Source organism: Neopelma chrysocephalum, unplaced genomic scaffold, assembly GCF_003984885.1.
Source record: "Neopelma chrysocephalum unplaced genomic scaffold, ASM398488v2 Primary Assembly neopelma1_24, whole genome shotgun sequence".
Lineage (NCBI taxonomy): Eukaryota > Metazoa > Chordata > Aves > Passeriformes > Pipridae > Neopelma > Neopelma chrysocephalum.
In genome coordinates, this window is record NW_020897693.1 from 7898543 (window position 1) to 7916209 (window position 17667).

A 17667-nucleotide genomic window follows, 5' to 3' on the forward strand; every position below is an offset into this window, starting at 1 on the left:
AGGCTGGATAATTGTAACAGAATCTGCAAAGTTAAATACTTTCTCTGCAGTCCAAGTGAAAGAGATGAAATGTTGAAAAGAAAGCCCAGAATGTGAGCAGCACTATGAGAAGGTTCCCTGTGATCTCATTCATTATTTGTCAGTATTTCAGATTGCTCAAAGATATTACAGACTGGTAATGTTAACTGCTGTTCCAAGTTATGAGGCTTTAGGGGAGGGGGAGAGGGGGAGAGACACCACTGTGGGGAACAGGCTCTGCAGTGAGAGAAACAGGGTGTACTGGATGTGTATGATGCTCAAAGTATGAGAGCTGATAATGTCTACATTTCTCCCTTTTTGCCAGCAGTACAAGCTACCACCACCACCACATTGGACCAAATAGCTTTTCTTGACACTCTGTCAGCTTTAAACATTTAATGTTCAAAGAAGGGCTGATACGATTCAGGTGCTGACTATCTGCAAGGGCTGAATTTCAACCTTAGTAATCACAGACCAACTCCTGCTCACGTTGTGTATGTGAAAAGTCACCCTGAGCCAACACTGTTGGTTTCACTGCAGCTAAATGAAATGTTGGTTTCATAGCATGTGGGCTAATGTGGTTCAGCCCCACGGATTGTAGCTGAGGCCCTTGGTTCTCTAAATAAAGAGCTGGCACTTTTCAATACCAAATGACTTGTGGGGAGCTGGATTTCTCAAGACATTATTCCGGAAACCATTTAAATTGTCATATATTTTGTGTGGAGGAGAGATGCTTCCCTGAACTGGGGCCTCTATTCCTGAGAGGATTATGGATGTTCTGTCAGTGGCCAGCTCAAGCACTTGACCAGCGAAGCCCAGTCACTTCAGCCTCTTGTATTATTCTTGGCCTCTGTAAGTTAAAAACCAGTAGATTTAAGAAGTAGCAGGCCTTCTTTTTAAAATGCTATATCAGGACAAGTACATTCAGACCACGGTGTTTTTTTATTTATATATAAATTCTTTGGCAACAATTTTCTAGAAAGCAGAATAATTTTTTGCTATGTAATACTTTATTGTCTCCCCATGAAAAAATGATATCTTAGAAAATCTATATCACTTTCCACTATAAATAGTGTTGTTCCAGATTAAGGATTAGTTCCTCCCTGAAGAAAAACAGATTTTAAAAATCTGGTCATTATCTCATAACTGTTTATGTAGTAACATTAAAATAAAACAGAAAAAGAAAATCATTCAGTATGTGGTTTGTTATTGTCTAGAATGTTAGTGTATGTTTATACAATAAAAACAACATAAGTTATCCTAGTTTGTTTTAAAAACCTTAGTAGTAGAAATATATTGCTATCTGCAGATTCATAAACAGAATGCACTTTTTCCATCTAAGTTCAAGTATTATTAGAATATTATTATTACTATTATTATTATTATTATTATTGAAGGAGCTCTAAATCCTTGCCATTTTGCCTGTCTTGACATGATTTTGGTCTTTCTGAGAAATAAGAAGTTGTGATCATTTGTTCATGAACGAAATCAAGGTAGAGCTTCCAGAAATTTTGCCTGGTGGAAGACAGCCTGGCAATCCTTTGGCTACTATGAGCAACTTTAGAGGAGCATATTTGAGACTATCGGTAGAGATACAGTAGTCATGTGTTTTCTTGGTTGGTTGACAGACTTCATTTCTTCCAGATTCTCAACATTCAGTCCCATTTAAAGGAGAAAGGCAGGAAGAACCCAGGCCAGACTTATACCACATCAGGATATGTCATCTTCATTTCTTCTTGGTACTGTCAGCTGCTCATAGGTTGGCAGAGTGTTGTTTGGGAGGAAAAGATCCGAGTTGACGTTGTTGCCTCTCTGAGATGATCTGTTGTTCCCTTGATCCCCCTGCTGACGGGAAACCAGATGATGCAACATATCTGTAATGAGGTTCAGTTTCTGGTCCATTTGTGTAACCTACAAAGGCAAAGGGGAGCTTTGTTTAGTAGCAGCATGCAAGAAAATTGCAACAAATCAGGTGATACACATGCAATAATAAAATGAAAGTTTTCTTAATTAAGATCACAATAACCTCTAGGAAGATACCACAGATTCACAGTTCATCAAACAGATAATTAGAAATTTAATGCAATAGGTCAGAGTTGGATGAGGACAGCCTTGTTAATACTCACCTCCAGCATGCGCTTTGACACTCATTTTATACCTGGATGAACACACGACAAATGGGCTTTTAAACAGATGTGCTGCAATAGAGAACTAAGTCCCAGAACTGAGTTTCTTTTTTTGTTGTTGTTGTTTTTTTTTGTTGTTTTTTTTTTGTTTTGTTTTGTTTTGGTTTTTTGGTTTTTGGTTTTGTTTTTTGTTATTAGTATCTATATTTTTTTTGAAAACATGACAAACTTCTAGCACGCTCATATGCCTTAATTTTATCAATATGCTCTAGTAAATAACTGCTTGACTTGCAGTGATCAAATCAACTCTAAGCTGGGACTGACTGATGCTCTTTGATACATTTGGGCCCAATTACCAGCTCGGGCCACAAAATGCCCATAGGTATTTTTGCTGCCGTGAGCATATGGCAGCTGCGGTCTGTGGCAAGGGCTGGGAGTGGGGCATGGTTCAGTTTTATGCTATCACTGTGTCATGATCAATGACATGATCCCCATCAAGCCAGAAACTAAGAATTCTAAGATGGTGTAGTGCATTGACCCTGGCCAGATACCAGGTACCCACTAAAGCCACTCTCTCTCTCTCCCTCTGCAACTGAACAGAGGAGAGAGAAAAAAAAAAACAGCTAAGAATTCATGAGTAGAGTTAAGAGCTGGGAGAGGTCAGTGACTAATTACCTTTACAGGCAAAACAAGACTCAAAGTGGGGATAGTACGTATACTTATTACTAACAGGATAAGAGCCAAAGAGTGAGAAATAAAACAGCCTTAAAAACCACCTTCCCCCCACCTCTCCTTTCTTCTATGTTCTCCCTCCTCCCCACCAGCAGTGCAGGGGGATGGGGAATGGGGGTTGCAGTCAGTTGTTGCTTCTGTCGCTGCTCAGAGAGAGGAGTCCTTCCCCTGCTCCCGTGAGGTCCCTCCCACGGGAGACAGTCCTTGACAGACCTCTCGAGCGTGAGTCCATCCCTCAGGCAGCAGCTCTTCCCAAACTGCTGTCCCGTGGGTCACTCCTCCATGGGGTGCAGTGCTTCATGAATGAGCTGTACCGATGTGGGTCCCCCACAGGGGCCACGAGTCCTACCTGGGTAAAAACCTCCTCCAGTGTGGGCTTCCCTCTCCACGGGCCGCAGGTCTCTGGCAGGACCCAGCTCCATCCTGGGCCTCCTACAGGGTCACAGCTTCTTTCATGCATCCACCTGCTCCAGCATGGGCTCCTCCATGGGCTGCAGGTGGGTCTCTGCACCCCGATGGTACCCCACGGGCTGCAGGGGCACAGCTGCTCCACCATGGGCTGCACTACGGGCTGCAGGGGCCTCAGCTCCGGTGCCTGGAGCCCCTCCTGCCCCTCCTTCTGCACTGACCCTGGTGTCTATGTTGTTACTCCCATGTTCTCACTCCTCTCTTCCCTGGCTGCAATTTCTTCTGTGCAACAATCTTCTGTTCTTAAATATGTTGTCACAGAAGCGTTACTATTGCTCCTAATTGGCTCGGCCTTGGCCAGTGGCAGGAAGTTCGTCCTGGAGCAGGCTGGCATTGGCTCCATGGGACAGGGGAAGCTTCTGGCAGTTTCTAACAGAAGCCACCCCTGTAGCCCCCTCCCGCTACCAAAACCCAGCCACAGAAACCTACTACAGATGGCTGAAAACTAATTTCTTAACTGGGGGACTCCAGGTGTTCAGCCTGAATCCATAATGCTCATTTTCTTCTGCCTTAGACAGAATCTCCTTAAATTATTTAATTCCTCTTTTTTTTGTTTGTTTGTTTTTTCTGCTCTTTCTTCTAATCTTTAGAAGAAAATGTAATGGAAACTCAGATATCTAAGAGAAGTTAGGTTATGGATGCTATTTGGCATACATTTGTGTTATTCAGAGGAAAATTGAGAATTAAATGTTTCTGCACAGATTCATCTCTGGTTTCTTGCATCTTCCAGTCAAGAAGTAACCTGCATCATCCTTTTACCTGGCATGGGAAGCCTCCTCTCTACGCAGACTCCAAGATACTGAGCAAGATATCCCAAGGGGAAGATGGGCACTTCCAGCTTCAGGGTCCTCCCCACTCTCTGATCCTTGGCATGGCAAAAGCATTGAAACTGGGCAGTAAGATTCTGCCTTATGGCCTCCCACTCCCTTCTGCAAGCCTAATGAGAAAGCCTCAATTTTGCCATTGCAGTCTCTGACCCATTGATCCACAGGGATTCTAAAACTTAGAGTAAATTCTAGGCAAAAAGATTTAGTACATTTTAAAAAGGGAAAAGAACGCAAGCAGAAAAAAAAGTGATAGGAATAAATTGTTGCCTAAAATATCTGCTAGAAAGTAGTGAAAGGCACATGAAACCACCAGAGAGAGCACGAGTGGGAGCAATTTATATGTGCCTGGCTGTCATCCAAGTATCACACAGGATAACAAAAGACAGTAAGGCTGAGCAGAACATCAACAAACCTGTAGGATTTCAGCAGAGACTAAAATGTTTTTCTACCATAGAGAAAATGCTGGGGTTTTTTGAGCACTTTGTACAACTGGTAGAGAAGCAGATACAGTGATTTAGAAATATGAGGTGCCAGAGATTTATACTTTGCAGCTGGTTTTGAAAACATTAGGCAAAGCACCCTAGATGGTACATGAAACACTAGTAATTTTGGATGGAAATGGCTGTTGAAAGATGAGATTCTATGAAATGAGGAAGCTGAAGAACTCATAAGTTCAAGATTTCTAGAAGGAAATACAGATGGAAAACTGAGCAGATCATCAGGTTTTAATTTCAACACTATTTGTTCACTCCCTTAAAAAAAGAGACATTTTGCCCAAATGGTGCCCATCACAGATGGTAAACTCGTAATGGTCCAAGTGTGACAGTACAAATCAGTGGTAGTGAAGTCTGCAAAAATACCTCATTTCTGCATCCCCCACTGCCCAGGTATCATTTGTGATCTGAGACAGCTGTGCTGGAAGAACTGCTGTGAAAGCCTGCAGACAGCTATCTTCAGAGTCTGAAGGACAAGTTTTTCTTCTGCAAGGAATGTCTTTTTGCCAATTATTCTAAACAAACTAGGGGATTTTTATATGTATATATTTCTTAATTTGTGATTCCAGGCTGGGATTACCAGAGGAAACACTGGAGATATATCTGGAAAATGTGCATTTATGAAACCCTTGCAGTGATGAGCTATTGAACATGACAGTAGGTTGGACTGAGATCTGGATAGTCCTTCAACAGCTGCGCATCTTGGTGATGAAGTACTGGAGAGAAGTGAGAAGTGAAAATTCTTGCTGGGAAATAAATTCCCAGAGATTATTGTCTAATTTTTTCTAGGGAACAAGGTCTGGCTGCTGCAGCTGTGGAGTGCAGGAGGCTCACAGAAGCAGAGGCAGAAGCTAATTGCTCTTGAGTTGAGCCATATGAGATTAAAAGTAAAGACCTTTGTCTTCCATTTTCCTGCTTGTTGGGGTAGGGCTCTAAAGCCACAAGGCTTTTGTGGAGGGAGGTCCAGAAAGCTGGTTGTGTTTAATTGTTGTTTAATCAGTTTTTGCTTTCCAACAGAGCAAGTCATTTCCCTGGGGGTTCTGTGCCGTGAAGGGCTTGCTCCAAGACATGCTGAAGTCAGTGGTAGTTTTTGGCAATCTCTGGGCTCTGTATCAGTCTTGGACCAATTCACCAGTCCCAAATAGTAACATATTCTTTGGATATTACAAGAGAAGGATCAATCTGGATTTCTGTACGTTGATCTCCTTATGCTTCTTCGGGCTGCATCAGAAAAGACGACATTTGCAAATGAGGCAGCAGTGGGATGACAGGCTCCCATCCTCGGTTCTGCCAAAGGAGCATCTGCTTAAAGTATGAGATATTTTAAAAAGAGAAGTAAAAGCCACCAGAAGGCAACTTCTACTGTCATCACAGGCCTCTGATGTACAAGAATAAGAAGCTTGCTGGTGAACAGCCTTGCTTATTAGCATGCCCAATCTGCCTGTAGTCATCCAAACACACATCCTGAAATGTATCATTCACTTGTTTGCTGCAGAGAGAATTATACCCACTAGAAAAATGTCAGTGTGTGCAAGACCCTTTTAATTAAACTATCTTTATGTACTTAGCACAGAGAAGTGTATAATCTCCCCTGAATCATGCTTTCAAACATATTTACTTGATTAGAAATTAGCTATAATGCCAGAACGAATAAAAGTAAAGAAAACAGAAAAACTGCTGATGTTGCTCTAATCTTAACTGCTTTGAACAACTCTGATCTCTGTACTTAAAACAGCAAGCATTGTTAATTACATAGAAAAATGACTTAGACTGATTTGTTTCCTTTAGGAAAAACTAAGTAAGCTCTTTGTAGATGATTTATGTTTCATTAGAAGCATGATGTTTGGATGATCAAATTCTTTATATGCAAATAATTTCCTTTGTATTTCACAGTTGTTGGGGAGAGGAAGCAGTGTTTAAAACTTCAGAAATTACACACCACAGTTATTCCTAAGTCTTACCAAAATATTGTATGAATACAAGATTTTTCCATCCTCCGAGATAAGTAGTTTTGTTTTTTTAAAAAAAAGATCCAAGGATCATAGATTGAGCACAGATGGGGAGAAGCAGATTTAAACAAGTTTTGAATCTAGCTCTTGGAAACAAATAAAATCCCCTCCATGCAGTGTACTGAGAAAAAAAAAAACCCAACAACCAACCAAATCTGAATCAAATAGCTCTTCACAAAGACTGAAAGGTCAAATCTTAAATGGCACATAATGAAGAAATGTAGCTTTGTCATAGAACACATTTTTCCTCTCCCTGAAATGCCAGAGGGGTACGTGACTACTCTGACACCACAGGCAATAGAGCAACAGTGACGATGTAGTTGCTAAGAATCACAAAGTCCTCTTAGGTGATGTTTTCAGGAGCAGCAGTCCTCTACAAATGGATATAAACCACAGAACCAGAGAATGTCCTGGATTGGAAGAGACCTTAAAGATCATCTAGTTCCAATCCCCTGCCACAGGCAGAGACACCTTTCACTAGACCAGGTTGCTCAGAGCCCCATCCAGCGTGGTCTCTAACACTGCCAGGGATACCACAGCTTCTCTGGGAAACCTTTTCCAGTGCCTCACCACCAGCACAGTACAGAATTTCTTACCTAATAACTAAACTAAATCTACTTTCATTTTGAAGCCATCCGCCCTTGTCCTTTCATTACATGTCGTTATAATAGTCTCTCTCCATCTTTCTTGTAGGCCCCTTCAGGTACTAGAAGGCCGTAATTAGGTCACCCCGAAGACTTCTCTTTTCCAGGCTGAACAATCCCAATTCTCTTAGCCTTAGTGACATGCTTTTATAAAGGTATCAACTTTTATAAAGGTATCAAAGACATTCCAGGAGGTACTACTGAACAAGACAGAGACTGTTCTTGTTGAGAAAACAAAATAATTTATCAATTATTATTATCTATTTATCTATTATATTTATCTGTTAAAATTCCTCAGATCTTCACATTATATTAATTTGAAATGCCCTGTAATTTTAAGCACTTATAACAAGTTTGTCGCATGATTCCGAACATAATATGTAACAATGAATTTATTTCCTTGCTTTTAAAAACAAAACAAAACAAACCCAAACCAAACCAAAACATAGAAACCTGAGTGGCTCCAGTGGCATCTGCAGAAGGGTCCCTTTGAAGCACCTCTGTAATAAGAACTAAAAAGCAGCACTTTGGAGACCTATTCCCAAAACCAATTAGAGGAATTTATCAGGAAAGGGCAAAGACAGAATTAAGGAACTGAGCAGAACAGTATTTTCAGCCATGGTTATTCAGGATAGTGGGGAAGCCGAAGGATAAACTTTGGAGTTTGGCATAATTTAGGCCACAAAGATCACGAATTATTAATAAGTTATTCCAAGTATTGCTCCATGATCTGGAGGGATCAAGGTTGATTAATGATGCTGATTAAAGCTGTCTCCCTACATATGTTGGTATCTCAGTATTTCTAAAAGTTAATGCTTTAGTTTTGAGGGGTCTGTGAACAGGAACAGGTACGATGTTAGGGGTGGTTTCTAGAGGAGCTCAGGGATAGGTAATGGAATCTTCACAGAGAATTTATTTTAAATATTTCTCTATAACTATAATAGTGGCAGGAGAGACCAACAATTTCAGTATTATTAAAGAAAGTTTCTTTCTTCAGGTGTATGATTCTTCAAAAATCATGGAATTTGCCTTCCTTCCGTACCCAAGATCCCAGAGTCTCGCGAAATCCCTTATCAGAACTTCTGGCTTCAATGTGGGTTTTTTTTGTTGCCAGAGAGTAGGCAGCAGTTTTGCTGGAGGTTATATACCCATCATTGAGGTGTTTGTAGGAGAATGTAATCTGCATGAAGGAAGATTTATTCTCCAGTCTGTCTGTACTTTCTCTTGAGAGTTGGCCAAAGAAGAAACTATGCATGCGGTGTCACGGGGAAGGATAGAAGAAATGGAGCCAGTGAGAAAACACTCTACTACAAGATTGCTCATTGCTAGGAAAACATAAAGGCAGAGCTTCTGAGCAAAAAATTACCAGGTTTTGAGGGTTGCATGGACAAGTTTCTTTCTAGTCAATGAAAATATTATATGAACACTGTAACTGCTGTCTTAACTGACAAATAAAATGGACTATTTTCAGACAAAAAGCACTTTTGGAAAGAAAGGGACTTGCTACACCCTGAGTTCTAAAATCAGCTCTCTTGCATAAAGCTATCAGTGACAATCTCTGCTTTGAAATACTAAAAATTATTCTGTTTTTCCAATAAACTGACACTGTTGTTGCTCTCATCTTGCTCTTTATTTTTATAGTAAAATATTTCTCTTACACTTCTCAAAAGTATAAAATACCACTACTATAATACTGCCCTGTTTCCCTACAAAGAAACAAGTGGCAACAACAGATGTTATGCTTATGTATGAAAACAATTCCTTTAAGATCTTAAAAAATTACGAGGAATAAGTAGAAATCAAAAGTTACAAAAGTTGATTTGGTTTTTATAGGTACCTTCATAAAAATTCTTTGTCTATAATTTGCTGCCTGACTAATGGAAGCAAGGTAAGATGAATATAAACTCCTCCTTCTAACAAGGAGGTTGGTAGGTTTCTGGCAAATGGGAGAATTAAGTTACAGAGAGTTAAATACATTTGCTCAGGGGCTGTTACAGAGTACAAGACCTCAACAGGTGGAAAGCTTTTAGGACAGTGCTTCTTTTAAGTGCTTTTTGTCTTCTTCTTTTCTGGGTTCAAACTGAAAGAGGGGAAATTTAAGCAAGGCATAGGAAAGAAATTCCTGTGAGGGTGGTGAGGCACTGGAACTCTGAGGTCACCCAGAGAAGTTATGGATGCTCCATCCCTGGCAGTGTCCAAGATCAGGCTGGATGGGGCATTGAGCAACCTGGTTTAGTGAAAGGTTTTCCTGCCCATGGCAGGGTGTTTGGAACTAGAAGATCTTTAAGGTCCCTTCCAACCCAAGTCACTCTATGATTCTATGATTCTTTTAGAAGTGGAGAGGATTCAGAAAGACCTGAGGGTAAAAAAAGTTGGAAAGGGATAACCTACAATGCTACTAGTCAAATCAGAAATGAGGACCATGATAGATGTGGCTGGAGGAGATGGTAAGAAGCAGGGACTGGAAACAGATGTCACTTCAGAAGGGAGAGGAGAAAACTGGTCTTAGTTCAGCACTTCTGTTGCTGTTATTAGCAACTTGCAAAAATATTTGGTTTATTTAAAGCACCCAAACTGTTGGAAATCAGCTCTTTCTGAGAGCCTTTCTTTAGCTCTAGGTGTAGTTTTGGACAATGAAGCCCCTCTGCTTGCTTATCACTCCCCAAGCTCCCAGGCCAGTCCTGCTGGCCTCACAGCACTCAGTGCATGCCCAGATGTGTGCAGTGCTCACAGATCTATCTGGCATCCAGAAGGCTATAGCCAAGCAATTAAAATTTGTGGTTGACTCTTGTTTTAGATAAATGAGACGAGACTTAAAACACATGGAAATTTTCAAGTTAGAACAGTGTCCAAAATCTACAGTCTTTGGCCCAGCACTGCCTCAGGATACAGCATTTTTTTCTCTAAAATATTACAAAGGTCAGATATTTATTTTTTTAACACTTTCCTCCAAACTAACAGTGTATCAGTAGAGGAACAAGGGAGCTTGGAAGGCTTTTTACTCTTTGCATGAAGCCAGGAAGGTGAAGTTGAGGGCCTTGTCTCTAAATATAACTTTTATCAGAAATTACTAAAGATGATAAAATCCCCCTATCCTATTAACTGAATACTCTGATTTTTTCAAGAATTTGCTTATCTTCATTTACTGTAACCCCACCTTCAGGAAATAGTATCTCTTTGACCAGACACAACTGTCTTCCCTCTCTATTTAAAAATAACAAGTTGGCAAGAAGAAAGGGATTCTTTCCTTACAAGTGAATCAGTGATACCAAAAGTATTAGCAGTTAATGTATCTGCAAAAATCACTGGATATCCATCTATCATCATCATCATAAACAGCTTCCCAAATTCTGCTTAAATTGAAATCCAGTCTTATGGAGCATGTGAAACAGGCTTGAGGGAACAAGAAATATAGGGGAAATATTGATCAAAGAAAACAGGGAAAAAAAGCCCCTTATCTTTGTGCAAGAGTTTGTATAGAGTTTCAGAATAAATGGCAGTCATGTACAGGGCCAGAAGTTGGACTTTGATGATCCCTGTGGGTCCCTTTCAACTCAGGATGTTCTATGATTCTATGATTAGTGCATCATATCAAAGCACTGTGTGAACTTGGATGCACCTATACAAAGGAACACTAAAGGAGATAAGTACTGTTATTGCCAGCACAACGTGGGGGAAACTGAGGCAGTAAAGTTAGTGGCCCACCTTCAGATACACTAAACATCCTTAACTTCAGCTTGGATGAGGGGCTCTAACAAAACGCTAAAAATATTTTCCCTTGTCCTGGGCACATCTTCCAATCTCAGAAAAACCTTCACAATGCTCTCCTGGTTTTTATTATTGAGACAGAAGGTTGGAAAACTGATTGCTTTCTCATTCTCAATCACATTCTTGTTCAGCAAAACATTCCTATGTTGGGTCCTTCTGGTTGAACACCCTGGTACCTATATGCAGAGGAAAGACAGACCTTCTGTTTACTAACAGGCACTTATATTTCAGATGCTTCAGTTGCACAGATGTGAAGAAAACTCCCCATGGTACTTGCCTCTGGAGGACTCTTTCTGCTGGCTTAATCGCGGCAGTACAGCCTCTGAAAATCACTCCATATTTTCGTTGTCAGAAGTTTGGCTATCAGAGAGCAGCTTTCTCCTAGCTGTAGATTCCTGTTCCCAGTGTGGAACAGTGGCATATTTACAACACTTCAGGGTTAAAAAAAAAAAGAGTGGAAGACCCAACTGGCATAAAAATATGTCCAGAACTCTTCTCCACAGCAAAATAAAGCCCAAATCCTCCCATCCCCCTTGTCTCACCTCCCCATTAAAGAAAACAAAAGTGACTAATCTTGACCTCTCTCCAAAGGGGAATGTTTTGCTTCTTGAATCCTTGGCTCTGGCTCTTGTATGATACTGGGACTATGACTAATAACCTCTTACCGGAGTACTGCTGATAATTTCACCATTGAGTAGCTGTTCTCATTCTGGATCATCATAGTATGCACTTAAGTTGCCAAGATTTTATTTAAAAAAACCCCCAAAGTATAAGATATACACTCATAATCCCCCGTGTTAGAAATACATTTTTCAGCTTTAACTGTTAGGTTTTGCCTGACAATTTTTCCTCCTTCCTCCAAGCTGTTATTTTTCAGATGCCTGCTACGAAATGGTTCCCTTTTTCCTTTCTTTCTCTCAAACACTTTTCCTAATTCAAAACAGATTTGAGACTGCTGCTCTTTTTTAAAGCAAATATGCCATGTATCATGTCGAGTTAGGTCAGCATTGCTTATGTTATGTTTCACACTTCACCCAAATGAGGCATCCATATTGCTTTTCAAAGGGAAATAAATAAAGCCAGACAAGGTGTGGTAGGCTTTATGGTTGGAATAAAAAGTGAGGCACATCCACAGGTTATGGATCTGACCTCGTGGCACAGCACAGGGAAGGGCACTTATCTGCCTGTTTGCTTAAAAAGTTAAAAACTAGGAAAACTTCAATTATTTTAAAAAAAAAAGTTCTTTGGGCAGTTTCTTTTTTAGCATCCATAATCTACTCATTATTTATGATTTGATAGTTACTATATGGGCAAAAATGGACATAAACTCTTTTGTACCTAAAATGAGCTTAAAAAATTAATAACCATACGATGACTTCTGCAGCAATCAAAAATGGAAGGTAAAAAGAGTGAGGGAGAGAAAGGGAGAGAAGCAATTACAACAACAGTGAGTTTTGAGATTCCCTGAGGGCTGCTGGTAATTAAACTAACGGCAACATGAATCTCTGTTTGATGTGGTCATGAATTTGTTTTCAAAAGAAAAATGTTTAAAAAGATTCTTTCAAGAGAAATTTTTAGATAACAAGCTCAGCATGAATAATTAGACCAGAAATACTTTGATAAATATTATTATGGAGAAGTCATTTATGGGCCATGGCATTGCAAGGTTAGAAATCCTAGTGATAAATAAGGTGGCAAGTTTGCACCCATTTTGAACACACAAAACCAGGGCTGTGTTCTTGTATGCTTGAGTCTGCTCCTCAGAAAGGAGGTGGCCTCTTGTTTTGCCATTGCATTAAGCTTTACAAAGACACAGATGCAAGACAGAAAATTTCAGTGGGAAAACTCAGTGGAACGAAAGAAAACCACACACAATTCCAAAGGCACTTTTCATTCCCAGGGGCTGCACAGAGATCAGAGGTGAAATTTAGTGGTGATAAAAAGTCTGCGAGCCTACTCTACTCCCCCAGCCTTTCCAACCGCCATTCAATTCCACTGAAATCATATCCTTGGAAAGATCTCCTTCAGAATACTCTAAAAATAAAACCACTTCCATTTTGTAGAAATGTAAGCTCCTAGCAAAACCCACTGAAATCCAGAGAACATGCAGGTGCTCTGCACCCTCTAAAATCAACTTGCCTTGGACATCCCAAAACCACATCTCATTCATTTACTGACCAATTCAAGAAGTGGAGGCACATACAATCAATCACAAGCCAGCAAACAACCAATGAGCGAACTAGAATGCAATATATTTACCAGTGGAAACCCATGTTTAAAAGGAAAAGAAACCACTTGTTGGCTGTCATGGTATTATTCATAAAGGCAAACTAGGAGATCTTATGGATACCAGGAGCAAAGCTACAACAAAGGCAACCAACTGCTACTGAAGAAGGGTTTTCAGTCAAATTTCATGGGTCATACAAAGTCATTACCAAGCCTGCAGGAGTTCAACAGCTCCGCCAGTTGAATTCGGGTGAAATGAAGTGATTATTTTGTTACGCATTTTGTAGTTTTGGACACTTTTCTTTAAATTGCAATTTCTGAAGCCAACCTGCTATGCAAGAATATCAGGTTCATTTTCCAGAGTTAACGTCTATCTAACATTATTGCAGAGGAAACCTTGAAAACAGGTCTTCTGTGTACACCAAGGTCTCAGAAACTAGAAGATTGATATCTGTTTTCTTTTTTTCTGCTTAAATACCACCTTATGGCTTTAAGCCAATTTCCTAACACTTTGGAGGCTTCATTCATTTTTGAAAACTAAGAGACAGATCGTTTGGCTGCTACTGGTAACAAATTCTGCATGGGTTAACTTTCCAAATTGCTTCCATTGCAGGTTTCCCTCTGGTTTTGAGTTAGTTAAAACTCTTAAGGCTCTTTTCCATAACATTTTAAGCTATAATGTCTTCAAATGTAAGCAAATGTTTCTGATAAAATAATATGTTTGAAAAATTTAATGGATGACAAAGATAACAAAAAATTCTTAGTGCTTTTCTTTGTCAGTAACTTCTTCTAGGAATATAGCCAGGCTGGGCATTTGTTTGGACTGGTAAACCGTGACTCAAAAGTGGCTCTCTTGGCAGCATAAGCAACTGTTCAGTGGTGGAAGCAAAAGGCTCACAGTCTTTCCTAGCTGATTAATCATCATGACAGGCTTGAAGACTAAATGATCTGCCCAACTCCAGATGTTAGCTGTGCATCCACCTCTTATTCTTCTGGTTCATAGGCAGTAGCCTGAATTGCTCATTCTGAAGATAATGATGATCGTTACTGTTCAAAACAAAAAGGCTTCAGGCTTTGTAATATTATACTATGATAGAGGAGGCTACTACACAAGATCACACGGTACATATAGTCTAGACATGATGAAATGCTGCAAGATCCTTCAGGCAGAGGTGGTGACAGTCTTGCACACAAAGCTTTATGACGTTTCCCTTCTCCATTCCCACCTCCTACTAGAACTGTTATCAATTGAACAAAGGTGGAGCATGAATATGTAGCTGGCTCTCTCCCATTAAGTCCCTGCCATGACGGGCTGCACGAACCCCTGTTAAACCAATAACAAAATAAAGCTTCTCTTTGATGGGAGGCAGCATCTGTTTCACAGCACAGGGTAACACTCCACAGCATTTACAGACAGGAACAAAGAGCAGTGATGTAATAAAAGCAGAGGACAACATCAAGGTGGCAGAAAGAAGCTACTGAACCCTGTTTGAGATAGCCTGACTGCTACGGGATCTTCAATGGCTGCAAGTAACGAGAGACATCACTTAGGTTTTCACCTAAAGGATGGTCCTCCACAGAGGAACCAAGTTTGTCTTGGGCATCAGTCAGAAAGGACTTCATTGACAGTGGCACTCCAGGAAGTGAACACCAGAGAATCAGCACTCTGTGTCTGAAGCAAGCTGCAGCCTGCTCCTCCTGGACATTGATCATCTGTGTTCACAGAGGCCAGACCATGCCAGTATCACCACACAAACTGGTTTAGCTGCAGGCATTTCTTATTTTCCCTTTGCATATTTTCCTTGAATGAGTGAAACAGGTTACTATGGAGTTATTTATTTTCTTTCTTCTGCTAATCTCTTTTGTTAGTAGTACTGTTCCCCCAGTGCAACAGAGAGAGTAATCAGCTACTCTGGAGAAATTAATTCACCTCTAGTCATGCAACCTTTGGAAAAAGGTTGTCAGATAGTACCTACTAAGGACTTTACAGATTAAAATGCTAACGTAATTCAGAATTCATTTAAGATTTTTTCATCCATTTTCATGGATGGCTTTATGTGATTTGACTAACAATTTTAGCTGTGACCCATCTGCTCTGAAATGTGAAAGGGATTTAACTCAGTCTCAAGCATCACAGCTCCTTTCAGGTATAGGTTGCTCCTGTTTATAATATCTGCATTGCTGATTTATATATTCATACACTCGTAGAATGGTTTGGGTTGGAAGGGGCCTTAAAGATCATCTAATTCCAAACCCCCTGCCATTGGCAGGGACACCTTTCATGAGGCCAGGTTGCTCAGAGCCCCATCAAGCCTGGCCTTGAACACTGCCAGTGATGGGGCATCCACAACTTCTCCGGGCAACCTGTTCCAGTGCCTCAGCACTCTCAGAGTAAAGAATTTCTTCCTAATATCTAATCCAAACTTTAAGATTAATACAGAACAGCAGTGGGAACAACAAAAACTATAAAAATACCAAGTGCTTCTGTTTTCATTTTTGACCTCCAAGCTTCAAAATGCTTTATCATACCTACTACTCATGGCTGAGGAAATGGAAACAACAGAAAATGAAATGAACGCACCTCAAGTCCTGCAGAAAATGATATCTGAGTCAGGAACTGCACCCACACCACCTGGAAACCCCACAATAACCACACCAATGCATCCTTCTAGATGGGACATGGACTGTCATGATGATACAAGTGTCTGACACTGGCTTTTAAAAGCAGATTTACAGAGAGGACAGAGGAGGTCTGGTTGCACTTACTCCTCTCTGGCTCAGTTAGTACTCACAGTGTACATGTGCAAGTGAGTAGACCATGTGTGACCAGCTCTGATATGCATTATTTATATAACAGTTCTACAGACTTAAAAGCTAATAAATCCACAGCCTGCAGATGATGTGCAGACATACAGACACATCATCACAAATACAACTTTATCTTGATTCTTTGTCTTTTTTCCCCTGCTGCTGAACAACAGAGAATCTAGTACAATAGCAAAACAAGCCTCTGGCTAAAGCATAAGTTTGTTTAAATCACAGTGTTTCTCCAATACAACTGACACATAGAAATAAGCGTCATTTTTCAGGGAACCATTTCTACATGAATACTTCACACAGATCAAACGTTGTCAAACTTCGTTGCAGCACCATGGTGCAAGACGCTCAACACTTCTCTTACTCTCTGAGTGGCCTTGACCCTGGTGAGCTATTCACTGAGGAAGATCCATGGATATCCATTTGGATTGAAGTATATCTGAAACACATAGTCTATAAATTTGCATAACAGTGAAAGCACAACACAAGAGGTCAAAATGAGGTTTCTCTCCTTACATATTGCAATTATAGTCTATTTATAATTATAAATAATGCTTGTTATATGAATTAATAAGGCTTGTATAACCCTGCCAGACAAAGCAGCTTGCCCTGTGTAGAAAATGACATTAACTCAACCTCTGCAGACTGTCCCTGAGCCCAAAAATGCTTTCATTAGAAGAGCGAACACCTGTGCTAATTACACACTTCACTCACTCAGGGGTCATTGCTCATGGTAAAGGTTTTAAATCAGCCACCCCAGGAGACAGACATCATTATATTTCTAGAGCAGTCACCCAGTGCTGAAAAACTAGGCAACCCTGGAAAAAGATTCACTCTCTGAAGTCACTAAAGGTGAAAGACCATGATACCCCACTGCTGGCCACAAGAAGAGACCAGAATATTCTAATGAATAGAGAAAATGAAGAGAGTAATCAGAAACTGCTGTTGAAATCTGAAGTTTAGCATTATTTTTAGTGATTCTGTGATTTTTCTGACTTTCATGTAAATGACATTTTTTCCCATCTCTTATATACCAATACTTGACTCAGCAAAGCTTGACAGAATGGGAGAAATGTGAAATAATTTAATTTTATTCCCTTTGTGTTTCATATGTGCTATTTATCCATCTAAATTTATCTGTTCTTCCCAGATGGTCCCTGCTCACACTGATGCGAATCAGTGCTGGTACTTCCCTTAGCTCAGTATGCAGAACTTGAAGAATCCATGGTATATAATCTGAAAACCAGCATCTAAGTGGTCATAGGGGGCAGAGATAACTGCATTTCACATTCCTCTTCTCCTAATCACTGCTTGTAAAACCTGTCAGCAGGTTTCTCACTGGGAAATCACAGTGCAGAAAGTTACTTCAGGTAGGTGCTGCCTTCAACTAAATACACTCCAAGGTGTCATGCTGTCCTCAGCATAAAAGTAACACCATCTACCAAAGGCAAGGGGCAGTGATGGTGTGGGCAGGGTTCTCCATCCAGGTGTTTACAGCTGCTCTGCACCACAGTACCATACATGGGGTAAGCAAAAGG

At 40.3% G+C, this 17667-nt stretch overlaps 1 protein-coding gene across 2 annotated transcripts in view; it reads right to left on the reverse strand.

The window, feature by feature from the left end:
* Positions 1-334: 334 nt before the first annotated feature.
* KCNQ1 (potassium voltage-gated channel subfamily Q member 1) overlaps positions 335-17667 on the reverse strand; it is a 338092-nt gene continuing 320759 nt past the window's right edge. For both annotated transcript variants that reach the window (XM_027701999.1, XM_027701988.1), the window contains one exon: positions 335-1929. In XM_027701999.1, coding sequence (XP_027557800.1) covers positions 1729-1929 — 201 coding nt within the window. In that variant the 3' untranslated portion in view covers positions 335-1728. The remainder of the gene's footprint in view (positions 1930-17667) is intronic.